Here is a 21077-nt window from a genome sequence, read left to right as displayed (position 1 = left end):
TAAAATCATTAGATCTTGGTTCCACAGTTATTAGAAGCATGAGACATGGCATGTTAATTTATGGATATTTAACTGAAACTATAAGCTTCACCAAAATGCTGTTGTTGTCTAAACAGCACACTGGACTCGACAAGTCTTTGGTGTCAAAGTCCTGGGCTCTGCGCACCCACCATCCACCCTGACTACCTCCCTACAATGTCAGTGTGGCACAAGAACACAGCACTTTGGTCACTGCAAAATATTCTCTCACCAAACATAATCCTGGAACCAGTTACATTTCCCCCAAAATGCAATGGTGATTTCTTGGAGACAGGGTTGCGGTATCTCTGTCCCCTCTGCACTACCCAGTAGACACAAATGACACAAAGCAATATCTATAATGTCAAACAGAAAACAAGCTCTACCTTTATGTGCATAACTCTGACTTTATGTCAACAAGGCATTTCCAAAACTAGTGAGGTACAAAAAGGCTGTGGAGTGGGTCTCTCTAGTAGCAGGGGTTAGATCCATCTGTAAAAGCAGAGTCACTCAACCAAAGCTGATGCAAGCTTTTGGTTTCAAGGAGAGAGGAAATACTCTTAATGTATTCCTTCTCCATTAATAAACACAGGGAGCTCTGGAGGGAAGCATTAAGGTGAGTGTTTTTGCTAATATCCATTTTGAATAACTCTTAAAGTCCCACTTTAAGAAAATGCCTCTGCTCGTAAAGGAAAACCTCCATTATAATTCCAATTAAGGAACACAAAGGGAGTTTGGAGTACTGCATAATTTGTGTCCATCAAGTTTTGAAATGCTTCGAGGCCTTCTCATTTCGTCTTTGTCTGTGAAATGAGTCTGTGATGCCAAATCCTATATCATAACATTTCAGGGAGAGGAATTTGAAATGACTTGTCAACACTGGGCACATGGACAGGCTTTTACAATTACAATGGAACTGATGGGAAAAATAATTGAGAATATTTGAGCAAATTAATTTGAGCTTGCTTGTAACTATTACTCCACCTGATATATTAAGCTTCTTAAATCACATTGGTTTACATTTTTTTCTGTAAAAGTCAAATTTATGAAATGTTCATAAAATATAAATGCCTGTATAATCTCCAGAATCTTTCAATGGATGCGAAATAACTGTTGATGAAAGAATAAAACATAAAATAGGGAGAGTACAGTGAAACAGAAAACCCACCTTAACTCTGTTTAACATTTTTATTCGCAGAGGAGTTTTAGCCATCTTAGGCAGACATACAGTAAATTTAATAATCTAAATTCAACTGATTTGAAAAGGCTGCAAGTTTTATATGAATAGCTGCTTTTAAAGGAAGTAAGTATGACCTAATAGTGCTTTTGGTTTTCTGAAAATATAATTCAGTTTTTTTTATAATACTGGCCATTTCACTGAAAAGTAATGGGATGCACAGCTTTTATTTGATAAACAACAAATGCCGCTTCAGAATTAATTTGTATTTCCTGTTCATCGGCCGTATTTACCTGATGAACGGGAAATAAAATGGAAAATCTGCTCTATACCTTTAAAGCTGCTGGCTCATGCCTGCCTGAAAAGTTGTCAATTAAATGGCATTCACAGAGCATGGTCAAAAAGGAATGGAGCTGAAATCTCTTTGATATCAGGCCTTGTCAGACGTATTTCACTTTGAGTCCTTTGATAATGTCAATTCAAAGCAAGGTCCTGACTTATAAGAAGTAACTTCTGGGAAATACCACCAGAATATACTGTGGGTTACTTTCTTAAACCAGAAAGTCAGACTGTGGCGGTGTGAGGGGTAGACACCTGGAGCAAGCTGCTGGCTCACTAGATTTTCCTCATCTGTCACCATGTTTAAGACAGGGTGATGTGAATATTAATACTCTATCTCACTCTATAATAAAAGCTGTGATTCTAGACAAAATTTATAACGATATTTTACTGTATACTAAAACCCAAAAATACCAAGATGTCAGTGATTTGCTGCTCCTTTGAACTAGACACATCAGTATATTGTTAAGGCTTTCTAGACAGAGACAGAGAGAAGTAATTGCTGCAGGATATAAATAAAATACCCTGGAGTGGTTATTTTATAAACGGAAACACATTTGCCTCAACATAAATATGAGTGAACCTGACATAGCAGCAATGCAAACCACGCCATTTGCTCTGAATGCTTTTGCTTGTACCATGAAATTTTAAAAAGATAAACAACAAAAACATGTTACTTTAAAAGTGATCAAGTGTGCGCTAAATCTACCATTTTTATGGACACTGTTTTCCTGCCAGCACCTCTAAGTGCCATACAGCTGTGCGCAGGACACTACACTGCACTACACACGCTTGAATAAACAAGACTGTATTACGATTCTGACTTTAGGACTCCTGCTTTGATTGAAATGTCTCTGTGCCACACAGAGAATATCTATTTCATATTTCAGTCACCTGATGTCATGGCAGCGGATAGAGCAACGTATTGCATCGCTTTTACTATTCAATCTGCTCTCCTTGAATGAGATTCAGCCCTGTCAATGATTGCTAACCTAGTCAAAATACCAAGCATGAGCAAACGGTGACAAGAGGGCGAATCAACAGAGGAGAATCAATCTGGGGAGAAGGCTGGAGGATTACTTCCACCTTAAGCTGGTTAAGATCAATGTGTATATATATATATATTGTGTGTGCGGAGACTGTTTCTATTATTCAAGACACAATGCAGCTCCTTGACAAGGCTGGCAGGGGCTGTGTGGAACCTTATGTCAACATTTGCTTGGTGCTGAATCGTGATATGTGTTCGAGGCGTGTTTCAGAGGTTGTGTTTTTCCTAGAGGTCGCCCATGTGTCAAAGGACAGAAGATGACGGCAGCTTGCAGTTGATTTTTTTTCCTAGTAAAGCGATGAACAACATTCTAACACATTTGAGTGGTGTTTCATAAAAGAGGCTAAAAAAAAAAAAAAAAAAGCTGAGCTTATTGTAAAAACCTTGACTCATGCAAACCCAACAAAATGATTCAGGTTTGAGCTAATGTGGCTGGTCTAATTAAACAGTCAAGATGATTGCACTCCATGAAAATGCAGGGCGCTGAAATCAAGTACAGATTACAAGGACATCATTCAAATGAAGAAGATACTGCAAAATGATACTGATGATGCTTATGGTCACAGAGCCATAAGCAGTCCTGCAAAGCACTGCTGAGGCTGTACTCAGGCACAGCAGTACTTTGAGCTTAATGCTGTAGTTAGCATGTTAACATTCTCACAACAGCGTTAACATGCTGATGCTTAGCAGGTATAATGTTTACCATGTTCACCATCATAGTTTAGCATATTAGCTAGCGTTTGGTATTTGGCAGAAAAACATACAAGAAGAGCCTGATGGGAAGGTCATTAGTATTTAGTCATAAACCAGAGAATTGGACACAGGAAAATTTTGACCAGATGACGGTGCTGGAGGAAAAAGCGGTGGACTGACCGACTGTCCGGGACACTGGCTTCCTTGGAGTCATAGAGCATGACTAAACATTTTATAGCAAGACTAAATGAAGTTCTGATTGTACTTTGTGGAGCAACATGGTGCACAGACTGACATAATACTAACTGATTATTGATCTTTATCAGGGGTCCTAAAAGTAAGCTAACATGCAGGATTGTTGATTTGACAGAACATGTTTCTGTGGTATCTTAGTTCAACTATATGTAAATACTGGAGTAAGACTAGCTCAACTCATAATCTCCTTTTATGATACTCCTTTGTCACATGGGCTGTAAAAAAAAATCAGAAAACTTCCAACTCTGAGCTCAAGAAAAACTGATTCACGATAAGAAAAAAAAAATTCAACATTTTTCTGGCTGCTCTAGACACTACTGCCCATCACAGTTTTGGGGGAAAAAAAAAAAGTATTCAAAGAAACACACACAGTCCACAGAGAGGTGGAGGGGAAAAACAACAGCTTAATGTTGGAAGTAAGTCTGTTCACCACTCGAAAGGATGATCAATATCCGTAACATTTTGCTAACCCTGGTGCTCGTGTACCTCGTACTGAGTGATGATCCCGTAGGTCTGAGCTGGTTCTCTCCACGTCAGGATGATCTTCTCCTCGTAGGCACTGCCCTGAATGGAATCCAGAGGAACAGCCCCTGGCACTGTGGGAAAATATCACAGACACATTTGTTTTTCAAAAAAACTGGTGGCAGAGAGGTAATTTTCGATGTAGAAGTAAGGTTAGTGAAAGTCTACACATCAGGATTTCCTTGATACATAGTTTTTGATATTTTCTTCCATCTGCTGTTTGTTAAGTATAAATGTCAATCAAATTTGAATGAAAGCCATTCATACTTAGAAGCTTTAGTCTTTATGCCTAATGCATTATGTTTTCAGGCTGTCCGTCGCATTCTCACTAACACAGTATCTCAGGAACGCCATGAGTAAATTTCTTCAAATTTGGCACAAATGTTCACCGAGGCTCAAGGATGAACTGATTAGATTTTGGTGGTCAAAGGTCAAAGATCAAAGCTCACAGTCACTGTAACCTCACAAAACACGGATTTGTCCATTACTCAAGATTTCATATGCTAATTATGACACAATTTCACACAAATGTGTTAAGGGACAAAAGGTGAAGTGCTGACATTTACATTACCTTTGACATCAGGTCAAATACACTTAATACCTTTTATTAAATCTCTTCAGAGTCTTCATTGAAAGTACTTTGTGTTCTGTTTATGGTCAGACATGAATGTAAACCGCAGCTTAAGTGTTTGGCGGAGGCATACAGGCGCCAGGTGGTTATTCTAGCTTCTATTGTGATTTACCCAGCCCAGCACCTCATGCTGATGTGCAAAAAACAATCAATAAAAAGCTTTTCAAGAACCTACAGTACACAGATGGCCATGAGCCAAAGTCAAACACATCTTAATAAGAATCTACGAGATTATTTGAAGCCATTGTTTCTAAAAACACACTGTGAAACATGTTTTACAGCAAAACTGAGCACTCTTCACACAGATCAGAATTTGTTACAAAGATGTAAGCCCGTGGGAATAGTGGGAATCTTAATCTTTCCACAATGTTTACTTGTACTGAGATACTGTCAGAGAGATCTGGTCCTTTAACCCCTCATGCGAATTGCTTTCATTCTGTAAGTGAAACAGAATGATGTGGAGATGTCTTTTTTTTTTTTTTTTTTTTTTTTTTTCCAAGAGTTATCTTCAAGAATGCAACTGCAGCTACACCCTGTCTGTACACTTTTTCCCTTGGGACCCTAAACACACACATCTACAGACACACACGCACAGAAATACACAGCAGTCAGATAGTGAGAAACAGTTGCCACTTTCAAGTTTCCAACCAGAGATATCTGAACCAGACATGACAAGACTCTCTTTTCGTCAGCTGAGCCTGTTTGTTATCTGGCGGCCGGGGTTCCTTGAGACTTCTATAGAGTTCATTTCCTGTGTCTGCTGAGGCAACACAGAAAATCTTTCATCTTTGAAGGAGGTGAAACAACTATACAACACAGAGACTTGCTGTCTGACTTCTGTGCTCTCCTAAAAAAATATTTGGAAAATCCCTAACATGTCCTCACAGCATGCTGTTTATGATCAGGTGAGAATTATATAAAACTTACAACTTTAATAATAAAAATGAGTTTTTCTATTGTTTGTGAGTCTGTGTGCTTATTTCTCCTCTTAATGGTCTGGTAAAATATGGTAAAATGGTAAAAGAGGCACCTTTGTAAACAATTTGCAGCTGTTAATGCAAAATTAAAAAGTAAGATTTTTATACAGGCTTTGAATTTAAAGGCTTGATAAGAGCAAAACTACATTATTAATTAGAGATCACTGACGGTATGTTATATTACATTATCAAACACAAAGTGACCAGCAAAGAATGCTCTGTAATAGCTTATCTACTGCTTATAAATGCTGAACAGCAGGTTAAAATAAAATGTCATCAAAATTATTTATGTTAGCAAATCACAGGCTTTTCCAAAATTGAGTATTTTTGATATTGTAGTTTCAGTTTGGTTACTTGAATTTTGGGTTGGGTTAAAATAAGTGTATCTATACCTTTCAATAGTTTAATGGAGATGAAGTAACGATCACACTTACCGTCCTCATCAGTCTGAACCTCAAGCTCGGTGCTCTCCTTGACCCCCTCTGGATTGCGCAGCACCAGCTTGACACTGAGGTTGGTGAAGGGCGTCAAGTTGTGGATGGTGTGCTGTGGATCGCGGCTCTGGGTGTCATAGCACACCTCCTCCCGGGTCTCCTCCTTGCCAGCCACCCTGGAGCGGTACTGGACGGTCAGGTTGTAGCTGTGGCAACGGGTCACATTGTAGCCCAGAGGCTCCCAGCGTACCGTCACCTGCTTGGATTGGATGTCAACCACTTCCAGCCTTCGAGGGCCGTGCATGGGCTCTGGCCGGATGGACAGAGAGAGGAGTGTGAGCATACCTCAAGATAATCAATTAGGCCATATGAAATGGCACGCTGTACAAGACAGTTTCAGTAAAATCAAGAAAATTACTAAGGTCTATGCCAGGGCACAGAGATGGCAGTGTTCCCTCGGGTGAAAAAAAAAAATATATATATCTACTATCAGATTTCTTATAACACTTGAGACCTGGTCAATTCTTTTATTCATATTGAAATTCCATTTCCTCTGTTTGGAGTTCATATTTCCAGAAAATATTTTAAAATTTCAATGCCACAGCCTGATACTGAGCAATGCCACATCCCATCACCGTTGCTAACTTGGGTCTTACAGTAGCTGCACACACCAAGACACCACAGGTCTGTTGGTGGAAACCCTCAGCAGGAGGTGTATCATCCCTTCAGAGCGTGCCGTTCCTCTGCTCCTTCTACCTTGTCCTGTGCCTTTTTCTTCTCTCTTTTCCATCTCGCCCAGTGGCGGTCAGCTATTAGCACCACACTGATACAGAGTCAACCAGCCTGTCAATCCAGGCAGGACACAACCCCCACTGCCATCCTATCACCTCTAATCACACACACTGTGTCTCCTTGGCTTTTCTCTTCTACTTTTTCCATTTTCTCTGTCTCTTTTCTTCCATCTCCTCTCTCTCCATCTCTTTTCTCTCCATCCCCCTTCTCTATTTCCTCCCTCTGTCCATCTCTCTTTCTCCTCTATTTCTATTTCCCGCTCTCTCTCTCCTCATCTCCTCTCTCTACTTTCCCTGTCTATTTTCCACTCTTGCTCTTTCTCTTTCTCTCCCTCTCCTTTCCTACGGGAGGAAAGCAGCCCAAGCACAAGGTAATGGGATCAATTTCCATTCCAGGTTAAATTCGCAGTCCATTTCTCTGGAACTTAACACTTTACCACCTATTAGGAGGAGCCAGGGCTCAATTTCCCCGTTCCCCAGGAGACACAGTCCAGCAATTCAGAGGCAGCCACGGCAGCCATGTTTAACATTCTGGAGGTGCATGGGGGGAGACTGGACTGGAGTTACAGCATGCTGTTCATTTCTACAGACTGTGCAAAGGACATGACAAACAAGCACGAATCTGAAAACAACACAGTTGGTAACCTCTAACGTGATGCCCAGTGTATATCTACAGAAATATAATGGCCACATGATCAAGATTTACTGAGAATCAGATTAATTTAATTAAAATTAACTTACAGGAATATGAGATAAAATTCTGTCTAGTGCTATAGAAATGACAGGAATGAGAGGTTTTCAGGAAATTAGGTCATAACACGTCATGACAGAAACTTGTACAAGTTAGGAGGTATAATGAAAGAAGAAGAACAGCGAGAGATTAAAAAGGCACCTACTAGTTGAGTGAAAGATGGAACACTTTTAGATTTCACAAGGAGAAACAACGTATATATGATCTCTTCTGTGCTTTCACAGAGCAGATGAAATAGCATTAGAAGGGCCCGAAAGAGGCAGAGGAAGAGCTGTTGAAGACAAATGGGGGAAGGGATAACAATGTGTAGCATACACTACATGAAGCATACACAAAGGTTTTCATATGAATGATACAGAACACAGACGGGTGACAAATTACAGGGAAAACCAAAATAAGATCTCTCCCTAAGGTGTTGGGCCACCATGTGTCAACAGAACAGCTTCAGTGCACCTTGGCATTGGTTCTCCAACTCTCTGGAAATCTACTGGAGGGATGAAACACAAGTCTTCCAAAAGATATTCCTTCATTTTTGGTGATATTCCCCTACCCACAAACCACCACCTCCATGTAAGATTTAGTTGTTTACTATATCAAGGAGAAAAATGGACGGGACTAAAACATGCATTTTCATGACAGTAGTGGTAGCAAATCCCTTAAATTCAGTGCCTGTCCTGTCTGAAGGACAAGATATTAATAGGATGGATAGTGAAAGGTTTCCTCGCAAAAGGAGATATCAAAAGCTGCTCCACAATACACCCTAACTCGTCCTTGTCACACATGATGACCAAGGTGATGAGTAAGATCACAGAGTAACTTGCTCATTTACTTGCTACTTTAGGAAGAACTGACCCTGTATTGTTTCCATACATATATATATCCATACACATCTGTGCATGTGTATAATAATGCATGCAAGATCATAACTGATCTCAGAATGGTGAAAGCTGAGACAAGAACAGCTTGACAAGTGCACTTGTCTATAGCTAGCTATGGCTAGTCATCTGTCAAAGATCCTGGGATTCCAGGATGCAAACCAGTGAAACCTTGTCCAGAGTCATTTAGATCTTTTCTTCTTGGCATCTTAATACAAAATCTGAATCAGCAGCGCCTGATCAGCATTTTTATATATGCCACAGAGGAAGATTAGATGTTAATTGCTTAATTGTACCATGTAGTGCACCTGTGTGGAAGCATCTGCATTCATTCATGTTTCTACATTATGTAATCAGTTTTTGCCTATAATTTGTCACCAGTTTATATGTTTGGAAAATGGACAAACACCTTTCCTAAAAGGAAAAAAAAGGGCAAATAGCTTCTGTTTAAGGATTTTTCACAGGTGTAGTCAGAGAGCAACAAACTGAAGGAAATATATCATTTTTTAACTGACTGAGAGGTTTGAGATGCTAAAACTTGCAAAAAAAGGGCATGATATTCTTTGAGAAACCTTTTTTTTAAATGCTCTGTTGCAGTACTGACCTCTTAATATTGTTAAAATTTCAAAGAAATATTCATCTTTTGTGAATAGTGGTATGTAAGACATCTACTTTCAAAGTAGTTTTAGAGTGAAATATTCAGATTTATGTGTTATCAGACAATAAGTAAGCCAGCTCCACAGTAGTTGCAAACTATGTGGATAAATGCAATAATTCAAAAAGTGGACCACCATTTAAAAAAGAAAAAAATGAATCAGACCAAATAAAAGGAGATTCCAGGACAGAAACGGGAAGAATTGGTGAAGGAAAACAGGCCTTTTCAAATCGGTTGCAATGTTGGGAAAGCCATCCAGAAAATAGATGTTTAAACCCCTTTATTTGCGGAACTATCTTTTGGCCGCACTCAGTAGGCAACGGTTACACTAAAAGCACAGAGAATTGCAGGGTGGCCAGGCACAGAAATCAAATTAAACCAGATGCTCTCAAAGTGACAAATGCACCAAAGTGTGAATCTCGAGCAGACATGCACGAGCAGCAAGGAGGGAAGTCTCATTTCTGGAGCATTCAAGGAGAATGTCACACTCCCATCTTTGTGGAGCATCACAGATCCAGAGGTCCACAGGCCCGCTGCACCCTGATTCTGGCCAATGGAGAGATGCCAACAAGAAGGGCATCTTGTGGAAAATGTAATTGTGGGGAGAAATATACCATGCCAAATAAAGAAGAAGGAAAAAATACAGAGAGGAAGCAATTATTTATTAATATATAATTTTAAAATTGTCTTTCATTGGCAAGCTGCAAGAACAATAGAAGTATTTTTGCTGGTACACCAACAGTAACAGTAAGGGTACATAAAAGAATATTAGACATTTAGTAAACAGCTCTTATAACTATTCTATAGCCTCTCCCTGGAGTTTTGTTGAGAAAAGGCTAATTGTTTGTTGCCCCATTGGCTCCCTGTAGTGCAAATGCCAGCTGTCTGAGGGAGGCAGTAAAATGTGAGGATCTGTGGCGGACGCCCAATCACAACTTGTACCCCATGACTCAGAATGACATCATCTGTTTGCATGAACAACAAGGTGCCTCATCCATTTCAGAGCCTGGTCATGGCTGACTTTGAAGAAAGGAGGAAAGAGAAAAAGAAAAACACCCTGCACCCTCCTCTCCCACTTAATCTGAACTCAACCGGTCGTGCTGAATGGCTGATATCCTTTAAAAATCCTTTTGTGCATAGATGGAGGCTATGCAGCCATTTTCAAATGGGCCCATAGGCCGGCCCATGAATGACAGCTGATGAGATGAGCCTATTACCCCTGTCTACTGTGACTGCTAGTTATGTTTTATTGACCGAGCAGTAAGAGGCTCAGTATCAAAAGCACAAGCACAAATCATAACAAGGAATAACAGGGCTATCTCTTGAAATCCACACCATTTGTTTTTTACAATTCTCACAAGCTATCACACACTGAGGGCGACATTGGGGTGAAAGTACTGAAAATATGACTCTAATATCTCTCCAGTATGGCAGATATTTCTAGTGGAATAGAGTTATAATAATGGCTATGAAAGCATCCCTTGGAGCAGGAAATTACTGAGGTCTATCTTATACCAGGGCACACAGAATGAGCTCCAGTGAGAGCCAGATTGGTATTCCAAGCGGTGGACAAATTATCACCTGCCCCACACTCACCAATGTAATTGAATAATTTGAATTTGACATTTACATTGAACTGTTGGTGATTTTTTTGTCATTACAGCATGACATTTAAATAATGTTTTTAGAAATTATCAGCACATTATTGCCTCTTGTTAATTTGAATGGGCCCTGCATGCACGCCACTGCAGCTGAAGTGATAACATGATTTCCCAAAACATGAAACAAAAACAACAAATAACCGCACGCTGCAGCCGTCTGTCCTAGAGGGGGCTTCAAATGGTGCACTTAGCCCCTGGGTAGAGCGAGACATTAGTCCTGGATGAAAGGAAACAAATTGGCCATGTCCGAAGCATAGCCACTTTGCTGCGAGACAAGTGTGTATGTGTATGTGTGTGTGTGTGTGTGTGTGTTTGTGAGTAAGGGGGACAATTTGTGTTTTCTAGCATGTTTATGGTCTTATGTGAGTAAAGGAGTACCCATACGCGTGCACAGCAGAACACATCTGGTTCCACAGCATCTCACTGGCTATATGTACAGAAGAACGATTTACTTATCAGATCTTCCTCAGGCTTCGCAGTGTGCGAGTCATTCGGAAAGCCAGGATCTTTATCAGATCCACATCGATTAAGAGCAGAAAAGCCTGGTGCTGGCATAGACTTCCATTTCCCTGCTCAGCAAACAGAACCTAGAGGGGGGAAGAAAAGACTACTTCCCCAATGATTAGAAACCCCCAGCAAGTCAATGTGGCTCCTGAGCCCAGTCACTATCTCATCAGGATGAAACGCCGCTCAGGTTGAGAGGGAGGAGGGAGACTTGTTGTTTGAAGATGGGGGGAAAAAAAAGAGAAATGCCTCGACTTTCATGGGATGGCATGTAGACTGTCGGATTCCTTGCTGGAGAATGTCAGCCAGGGCTTGTCACACGCAGCCGCCTTTCTCAAAGACAGTACCAAAACAACACGGTAACGGCGAAGATTAAATCCTGGTCGGAGGCCTGTTTTCATGTAAAGTGTTCCTTTCTAGGCAGCGAGGCCTGGTATTGCCATCACTTATCTCTCCATTGCTGTGTGTTTTTCACTCTGTTCTGTTTGAGCTGGGTGGGCTGCGAGGCGAGCGCATTTGTTTGCCTCTTTCTATTACATCTCAGTGATAGCACTGAGGCCATTGAGGTAATGACATGGGTTTTACACTTAGGAAATCATTTTCATATCCCGCAGAAGCGAGCTGTAATGATAGCTTTTGATAACCGACAATCAAAGCTCCATCACCCTCCTAGAGTGCTCCTCTGTGCAATCCTCTGGAGAAAGAGAAACAGAGGAGGGAGGGGGTTAAGAGGGAGAGGTGGAGGGAGTCATGTGTGGGTGGATGGATGGGGGGGGGGGGGGGGGGTGGAGAAAAAAGTGAAGACACAAGAGGGGGAGGGTGGAAGAGCCAAAGTTTTTGTTGCCATCACATGCAACAAGTCAAACCAGGCCTTAGGGTTGACACATGTACACATGATATAATTGATAGCACTTAAAAGGCACTGTACATGGACCTCTTGTGTTCCAACATCACCCTCTGCACCCATTACAAAGTCAGAGACAAATGCCCACAGGCTCAGGACACACACATACACATGCACTTTACCCATACACCTTGGAGGCGTGGATAATCACAAGGATTTATTGAATGGTGGTGGTCGCTCCTCACTCTATCAAGTCCTTCTTTATAGGCCTCGTGATAAATGGGACTGCCACGATGGGTGAGGATGAAGGGTGGAGGCCCCTTTAACGTGCTGGATCGAATTGAAACCACAGAATGAGCCACGGTGCCGGGCCGGGCCGGGCTGCCACCTTGTCTGATGACCCCCCCCAAGCTGTAGGGGTGGTGATGAATGGGTGAATGCCTTCCTTCTCTCAGCACTGAATAAAAAGGGTGAAAGCTAAGAGGGAAAGTAAGACACTCAAGACTCAAGACTGTCAACTCATACTTATACCAAGTCAGTGTTTGTCTTTGTTCATGATTGACCACCCTATGCTGCCCTACAAAGATAACAACTGTGAGTACAAAAAATTAAAATATATATATATATATATATTTACAGTATATATACGTTATATGTACACACACACACATATGAAGTCTTTTTTTTATTGTGTGAAATTTTATATGGCTAAAACTCTAGTTTGCAATGTTTAGCACTTTGAACCCTGAGGTGTTTTTGCTTGGTATTCACTCCTTCTCTTCTTAACCCAGTTGGGAAAACTGCACTGTGAAGCTGAGAATATGAATAAGGACGCAATTTCTGACAGAAAACATACTAAACGGGGTATCGTGCTGGCCTAGGGGTTTAAGGTGCAGTACGTGTATCTGGTTTGAGTCCAGCTAAGGAAGTCTACTGCATTTAATCCCCCTGTCAGCTGTCAATATCCAATAAAGGCAAAAATACCCACCCAAAAATATAGTTACTAAAACGTGCCAATTGGGTGGTAAAGGTTAAAAGACACAAATATTTGTATGTACTGCTTCCACTCACCATGAATTCATTCACTGTCCTGCCTGATAATCCATATAAATTGTATATTAGCATGGAACCAGTAATTTCAGGAATTAATAATGCTTACTTACTTCCATCATTTTTTTAATAATATGAGGCACTGGAGCAGTTTAAAGGATTCTACAGTTTATTCATCATGATGGTTTAGTTTAGTAGAGAACAATTCCAAAACACTTGATGTGATATTGCCATTGCAAGACTTTTCAGCAAAAAGCTAAGACCTGCAGGTGCAAGTCATAAAAAGTTGCATTTGTTGGTGGAAGTAGTAAAATAGGACAAGGAATAAATAAATCAATAACTAAAAGGGTATAAAATGTCAGTAGGTGGTCTTTTCTATCACTGACCATTTAGAGGGATTGAAAGAACAAACCTAGCAAAAGGGGCAAAAGGTGAAAGGAAGTGCAAGTCCACCGACCAGATGAAAACAAATGGGCAGCCAGTTGATGGGAAGAGCAGAAGCAGGGGAGGTAGGCCTGGTTAAATCAATCTTTCATTTTGTTTCCACCAATAGGCTGTGTGGTGATTGGGGTCAGAGTGACAGGTGGAATGACCCCCTCATCCTCCATCTGTCTTAACACATATACATGCCCACACACCCATCTCCACTGTCAGACCAGGCTTTGTCTTTCATGTTCAAGTTCCTGGGGAAAAATGCCTGTGGTTAGGGCTTACAAAGGGGAAGAACGTAGGCCCTCATTTACAGACAGGGACACAATCTCTACAGGAGCAGTGGGAGGTTACCAAGGTGATTCTTCAACTTCAGCACTCCCCAGATGGCCCGTGTGGCATTGTCATTTGTCGCCAAAAACCTGCATGTGTTGCTCTCAACTCAGGGTGTTACCTAGAGTGTAAATCAAAGTGAAGCGCTTGACTTTGTGAAATGGTTGCTGTGTTTTCTGAGCCACCTACTTAGGAGATATATGAGATCTAAGGTCTAGCTATCTAGGTGGGGGAATACAAGGAATAAATCGCTGCCTTCCTGACATTCCTGTCCTTTAGCTGCCGAGGAGACGCCGAAATGTTCTTGAGTTAGAGTTATACAACCAGACTGAATGAGTGCTTCCTGGACGCCTAGCAAGGGGAATGGGACATCTATAATTCAGCAAAAGGATGGAGAAAATCTGTGACAGAAATTACAGCAGATAGACCATGAATAATTAAACACGGAGAATAGAAACATTTAAAGACCTTGAGAAGCATTTCAGTTCAAATTTAAAAACAGCAGAAAGAAAGATCTTGCCAAGCTTGACTAAACTACCACTATTTATCATTCTCTTGAGGCTTAAGAGTTGAGGATACAAACAACCTCAGTGACGACTGTTTGCGAGGAGCTGGAGAGGCAGCTCTAGAATAAGAAGAGACTAAGTTTATGTGGATGTCACCAGAGTGTTGTTTGTGCACATCTGTTCTCAGAGTCTCAATTCCTTCCTGGTTGGGGAATAGATAGATGGAGTGATGGAGATGAGGGAAATAATAATAATGAAACAGCTATAAATGCAGAGTCTCTCTCTCTCTCTATCTTTTTCCTTTCCAGCAGCAGTTGTTTGAAGACGTGTCCTTGAGAAAAACACAATTTGCCTTGTGCGGAGCCAATATTATAGAATACAATTCGCCATTCTACTTCCAACTGCCTGTGATAAAAAAAGACTTTTATTGTGGTCCTCCTATAACCTTCCTGCACACCACAAACTCAATCTACCCCCTCTTTCTCTGACTGACAATAGAACACAAATTCAATGGGCCTCAAACCAAAGCTTTTCATTTGCCTTGCCACGGGCAGTATATAAACCCTATAGGTCACATGGCTGCCAGCTATTGTGGTTGACAAACCAGACCAATGTTATCTGAGATGGTGTGAAGAGGTGAAGTTCTATTCATGCCTCAAGGCAACAATAGCATTAATTAGACACATCAAACCCAGCAAACAATTTCCTTTCCTTTTAGACGCAGAGAGACAGATCAGCTCAATCTCAGCCTTAGGAGGGTAAAAAAAAACAACAACCATCATACAGTGAGGCAATTTGCCCTGCAGACACGCATGAAGTGCTAAATGGAAAAAAATTTCAGTGGTAGCTGACAGATCATCATTCTCCCTTTGTTAATAAAATGTTAAGACTTGGTGAGATAAGAATTAGCAAGGCAAAATATACTGACTCACTTAAGTGCGCCTGGAAATAATGTAAACTGATGGGGCTGATGGGGCAGTTTCAGTATATCTACACCAAGCTAAAAAACAATCAATTGCTGCTGAATGAAAGGTCAATCACATCCTTGCTTTCACAACATCTGGGCGCTGGTGTGTCTCACTATTTGGGTAAGTTCACTAAATTGACATTTAACCTCTGAATTTAACAGAGACTGCACCAAAACCAGACACAAGTTCATCAAAGTCATGGAGAACATTAGCAAACTTTATGCAAGTGGTAACGAGCCCTGACTGTCCTTAAGTCAGGTCTATTTTCTTGCCTATCAAAGTGAATGGTTTCTTCACAAATTAGGTATACATTAGAAAATGGGCCTTTATATTGTAGATTGTTCTTTTCAAAGCCCTCTCTGACAGCTGAACAATGGCAGGAAAAAGGAATGACTAAGTTACGTAAATCAGTCTTATCATTATTCATAATTTCTCATAATAACTTTCACCATCTTCACTTTCACTAAGTGAAGATGGTGAAAGAAAAGGTTAATTTGTCAGTAAATGGGATCAAATGACATTTAACTGCACAGCTTATATGATTTTTATTATGTCCAAAATACTCACGTAACAGCGTAGCATTTTTGCTACTGTGTTTGTGTGTGATTCACAAACATTTCAAGGTCTGGCAGTAATGTTGTTTCATTTAGAATAACGTCATCATGGCACTTGGTATTTGATTTTAAAGCTCTATTTCAATGAGCATGGCAGCTGAAAGTTTTTATCGGTCACAGCCAAGCCAACTCTTGTATTGCATAAGCAATACGAACATATATTGCCTAGGGTTGACTAGGGCAATATGATGATATGCTCTACTTTGTGATATATTTTATATGAGGAAAATGAACATGTTTTTCTGATGGTTTAAGTTTACAGGAATTTTTACAGTGGGAAGGAACATACCGAAAATTGGGTTTAACATCCACTGTAGCAATATCCACACTTGTCCCTGAAGGTGTTAAATCCCTGCACCAATGTCAGTGAGACAGATGACTGTACTCTGCAAATAAAGAGATTCTACCACCACAACCTTTCCCGTGTTGCCAGACACTGGCGCCACTCTTATTTGCATCAAAACAGACCTGGTCTTTCACAAATTAACCAGGAGGCTAAATGCAAATAACCAACCTTGGTGTGGGTGAACATAATTGCACAGCTCCTCCCTCGTCTCCACTGTTATAAACGACTGTTTAAACGAGGGCTGATCCCTGATTAATGCTGATTCCCTTGTGTTTAATAGCACTCAGTGCAACAGAATGGCAAAGTAAAAACAAACAGATGAGACTACTCCCACGTGGTACCACAGCGCAGATGGAGACAACTTATAGATGGAGATGTGGAGTTGGCAGAGGCTGGAGTCTGAGCAGGTGTTTGGACCCAGCATGGACATCATGTACTGCCATTTTTAAAGCGCCCGAGAGCCAGTGGGACGGCAAAGGCCATAGGGTGGAGATGAGGCACACAGGACAGACTGTTCTTCTACCATGGAAACCAGTATGAAATGATCTCTGCTGCATCAGGAACAAGTGCTGTGTGGAAAAACATACCATGTACAGAACTCACTCTGGCTCAATCAACTTCAAATGATTTAAAAACAAACAAAGTTGATTGATTTAGACATTGTTTAAGTGACAAAACTAACTGTCATCAGCTGACATGGGCTGAATAGACAACTTTGAGAATAACCGTTTTATTGGAGTAACAAAGTGTTCCAAATGTGAGCCTTCAATGGAGTGTTGCGGCAACAAAACCCCATTCAGTGTGTCTGTGGTTGTCTTAACCAAAAGCAGATTACGATGTGAAGATTGAAAAGCTCCAGCAAATAGTTTTCCACACAGATTGGAAGTACAACTCAGACTACAGAGGAATAGTTGCTTAATGTTTGACTGTCTGCCTTCCTAGTGTGGGCTGGAAATGGTTTATCTGTGTGAGATGGACTCTCAATGGTGTTGCTGAAATGCAGAGCACCCTGCTGTGATCCTAGGGCATCACCTGATAATATATTGTCTTCCTTCAAGTAGTACTTATCAAGCGTGGAGGACTCTGAAGTGGTAAACAACTTCACACAGACAGAAATTTCACAAGGAAAGGGAAAGCAGTTACCAAATGTTTTTCTCTTTTAGCTCGAAAATGTTTGGCAAGTAATTCTGGGCAGTGGGAAAAAGAGGAAAATAACAAATTGCAACAAGTTGTGAAACGCGACATAGACAGTCCAAAGACCTGAGGATATGCAAAAGCAAAATGTTGTTTGAATCATTCAACAAACCCTTGAAACCCATAAATAACCCCTGAAAGCAATCACAGAGCCTTGGATAAGACATTCTTTTGATGTTCACTAGAAAGTAATGAAAGTGCTTCATGGGAAAGAAAACCTTTCAAGGCTACCCCTTTCTTCCCTCTGCTTCTGAATTGAATTGGTGGCGTCCTTGCATTATACATTCCCCATTTTACAGAAGATTGAATTAAAACATCCTTTGTCATCAGAAACATTGCTCAGTTTGCAAAGTGACCAAGGCATGGCTATGAATAATTATGTGAGAGACAGTGCTCTAAAGTGGCCACAGATTTTCATTAGCGCCTCCAGACAGCAGTGCAGGGAGAGAGGGAGCAAGTCTCTGGGCCTGTCTGTATCAACAGTGATGTATCACACAGCCCTGTGAGTCTTAACCGTTCAATTAGGAGCTCTGCTGAGGCCCAGCCTGTCAGTGGGAAAGACCAGCAGAGAGTCGGACAAGATCAAGAGCTGCTTCCTCAAACACACTTCAGGAGCCGAGGCCATCAATCTCCCCGACTGTGACCGGCAGGGTGGCCAAGGGGCAGGACCCCCATAGAAGCCGGGCCTGGCTCAGAAGGCTGCTCAGGTAGGGCCATTCATCCCTATCAGCCACACTAAAAATGAATAAGCTCATGACCTTCACAGTGGGAAGAGGGGGTTACACCCTGGGCAGGGAGGGGAGAAAAATCTCATTTTCATCAGCATTTCTCTGGACACGAAACAGCATTAGCCTGGGAAACTGCTGAGGCTAGGTTTGTTTTGTTCCCCGAGTTGGCATCGTAGTACAGCATGGGAATTTAGCTGGTTAATGTTGTGAGAAGGGCAATTTGTACAATATCATCAGGCATTCTCAAAGTGTTTATGTACATGTTCGAGTTTGAATGCCCACAATATAACAGCAAAATAATGATCCAAATTTAAGGTGCCACTCTGCTTCACACATGATATCAATCTGTGTTGCTGATGGATTAAGAAGCTTGTAGGGCATTTGGAATGAGAATTAGGCTGAGTAAACAAGTGGTTATAAAGTTAACCATGTGGCAGGGCAGTTTTCAGCTCTGCACGCGGAGCGAACTATAAATCATATAAATTATTGTGACACACAGCTGTTCCAAATAGCAAGAGAAGAGTTAACCTTCTTATTTTTCCATTGATTCAGGTTTTATCAGTTTTGCTATGTAATGCTTTAAAAAGTATGCACGACTCTAATTGTTCCAGGTGCCCACTTTAGAATACATTTCTTAGAAAAGAGACAATTTATGTCCATATGCCAAAAATTTTAATGAAGATCTATAGGTGGAAACAATGAAAGTGTAGAAAACTTTGTCTACTACAGACAAATAATTGCCTAAGTAAACTGGCAATGATATATGTTGGGCAATTGTGAGCTGCAGTTATTTGCTTCACGTGCAGTGAGTCATTAGAGCAAACACAATGGAGCTTCACCAACAATGGAGCCCTGATGGCTATTTATTGTATGCAGGGGGTGATTTGTAAAAAAAGGAATCTTTTTTAAAATGTTTTGTTTATAAAAGTAAATTAGCAGTGGTGCAAACTCAAATACAACACGCCTAAGGCAATAGTAATAAAATAAATTTAAAAATGCTGAATGAATAGACTACTTGAACTGTTTTGACCACTCTTTTCATTGAATTGTTGTAAATATTAGTATCTCTATGTCTATTTATTAAAGTGGGGTACTTTTGTTCTCGGTCATTGTGCTGGAACTGTACAAAGTGCTGACAGTGAAAGTGAACCTCGTTTTTCAGTTGTTAGCTCTAGTGGCTATAACGGAGATGCAAAGTACCTAGTGGCTCTACATTGTACCTCACTTACAGACTCATTCATTCACTTCAAACAGACTGTAGATCCTCCACGAAGGGGAGTTCAGTGGGGTCAGCTATACACGTGCCAACTCAGTGGTATATCAATGTTGCCACCTACAGGCAAAGAAAACACTGCAATTTTAACAGCTGCGCCACCTTCAGGAAATTATAGATAAAACTGAAGCTTTTTTTCACTTTAGTAGCAGCTGTTTTCTCTCTGTATCTTTCAGATTTCAGTGTTACCTTCACGCTGTACGCCATGAAAATGTGCTGACGTAGCTACAATGGATATGTTGTGCCTTGAAGTGGTTTGCATTATGTTCCCGTCCTTCTTGATTTCATTTATATCTAATAGAGGCTTCCCCTACAATCCAGGCACTTACCTTTCTTAGAAAAGCCAGAATAAACTGGTTTAGATGCTTTGCAGAGCACAAGGTACTTTCCAAGGTAGTTTCCAAGGAAGTTTTCATTCTGTTCATAAGCGTAGGTCCAACATAAAGATATAAATTTCCCCTCACAGTACGTTTCACATTTGAATTTGCATGAATGAATGACATATCGGTTTTTAGGTCTAGATCCCGTACAAAAGCTTGGGGAAATTCTCTTTGTGCCAGTTGGTGGTTTAGATTCTGTATTTATTTACGTTGCACAACATTCAGAACCAACATAATGCATGAATTGGTTTTTAAGCCTGTTCATGTGACGGTGTGAGACAACATGATGTATTATTTCCCTAAAATCCCAGTGGTGCTCTGTAAGTTATTGTATTTTTGTTCTCACCAGCACATCTGGTCCTGGCCCTCAAAGGGGGTCCTGGGGCTCCAGTGCCTCCCTCCAGAGGTCTGGTCAGCAGAACACTGATCTCATATTCTGTGTCTGGGTCCAGGTGGCCGATCTTGTGTGTGGTCTTGTCTACAGGCTGCAGATCATACATGGTGCCTGACACTGTGCGGTATTCCACCTCCCTGTCGATGATCGGGCCATCCCCGTTGATGGAGTTGGCGTTCAACTGGATCCAAAGGTATGTGGCACCAACCGCAGTCAGTTGGGGTGGTGCAATAGGCACAGGGGGCTCTGGGGAGACAAAAAGTTTTTGATGGAAGTTAGAAAAATACACATTATAATGGTAGAATGGTGGAGGGTCTTCACAATAGAGAAAACAATTATGTATTTTTAATTTGCTCAAAAAGCACCAACATTCTCACAGAATAACTGCAGATAACTGCTCGTACCAAGCAAACAAGATGCTCAGAATCAATTTGTTCTTTTAAACAATAAACCACATCAAAATTCTCTTGAAGCTCATGGGGAGTATCTTCGTGTTTTCCAATAAACAAGGTATTTGAGGAGAGCCACGTAACAATCAATAGTTCCAGCGTGGTGAATGGAATATCTCATCATCGCTCGTACACTGACTGAGTCATGTAATCACGCGCATTTTGAAAGTGACGGCAACTTCTAACAGAGGTGTTAACGAAGTCAGCCAGACCTTGGCAAATGCTGCTCCCATTGAAC

The 21077-nt window shown here is 40.9% G+C and overlaps 1 protein-coding gene across 3 annotated transcripts in view; it reads right to left on the bottom strand.

Moving 5' to 3' along the window:
* The window catches only part of LOC121193182 (receptor-type tyrosine-protein phosphatase mu-like), a 141044-nt gene that overhangs the window by 61984 nt on the left and 57983 nt on the right, over positions 1 to 21077 (bottom strand). For all 3 annotated transcript variants that reach the window (XM_041055377.1, XM_041055378.1, XM_041055379.1), the window contains exons 7-9: positions 20343 to 20636; positions 6095 to 6403; positions 4017 to 4126 (exon numbers count right to left, since the gene is read on the bottom strand). In XM_041055377.1, coding sequence (XP_040911311.1) covers positions 4017 to 4126; positions 6095 to 6403; positions 20343 to 20636 — 713 coding nt within the window. The remainder of the gene's footprint in view (positions 1 to 4016; positions 4127 to 6094; positions 6404 to 20342; positions 20637 to 21077) is intronic.

Source organism: Toxotes jaculatrix, chromosome 14 (genome assembly GCF_017976425.1).
Source record: "Toxotes jaculatrix isolate fToxJac2 chromosome 14, fToxJac2.pri, whole genome shotgun sequence".
Classification (NCBI taxonomy): Eukaryota; Metazoa; Chordata; class Actinopteri; family Toxotidae; genus Toxotes; species Toxotes jaculatrix.
The sequence above is the reverse complement of the archived record's forward strand: the minus strand, read 5'-3'. Positions and strand labels throughout refer to the sequence as shown.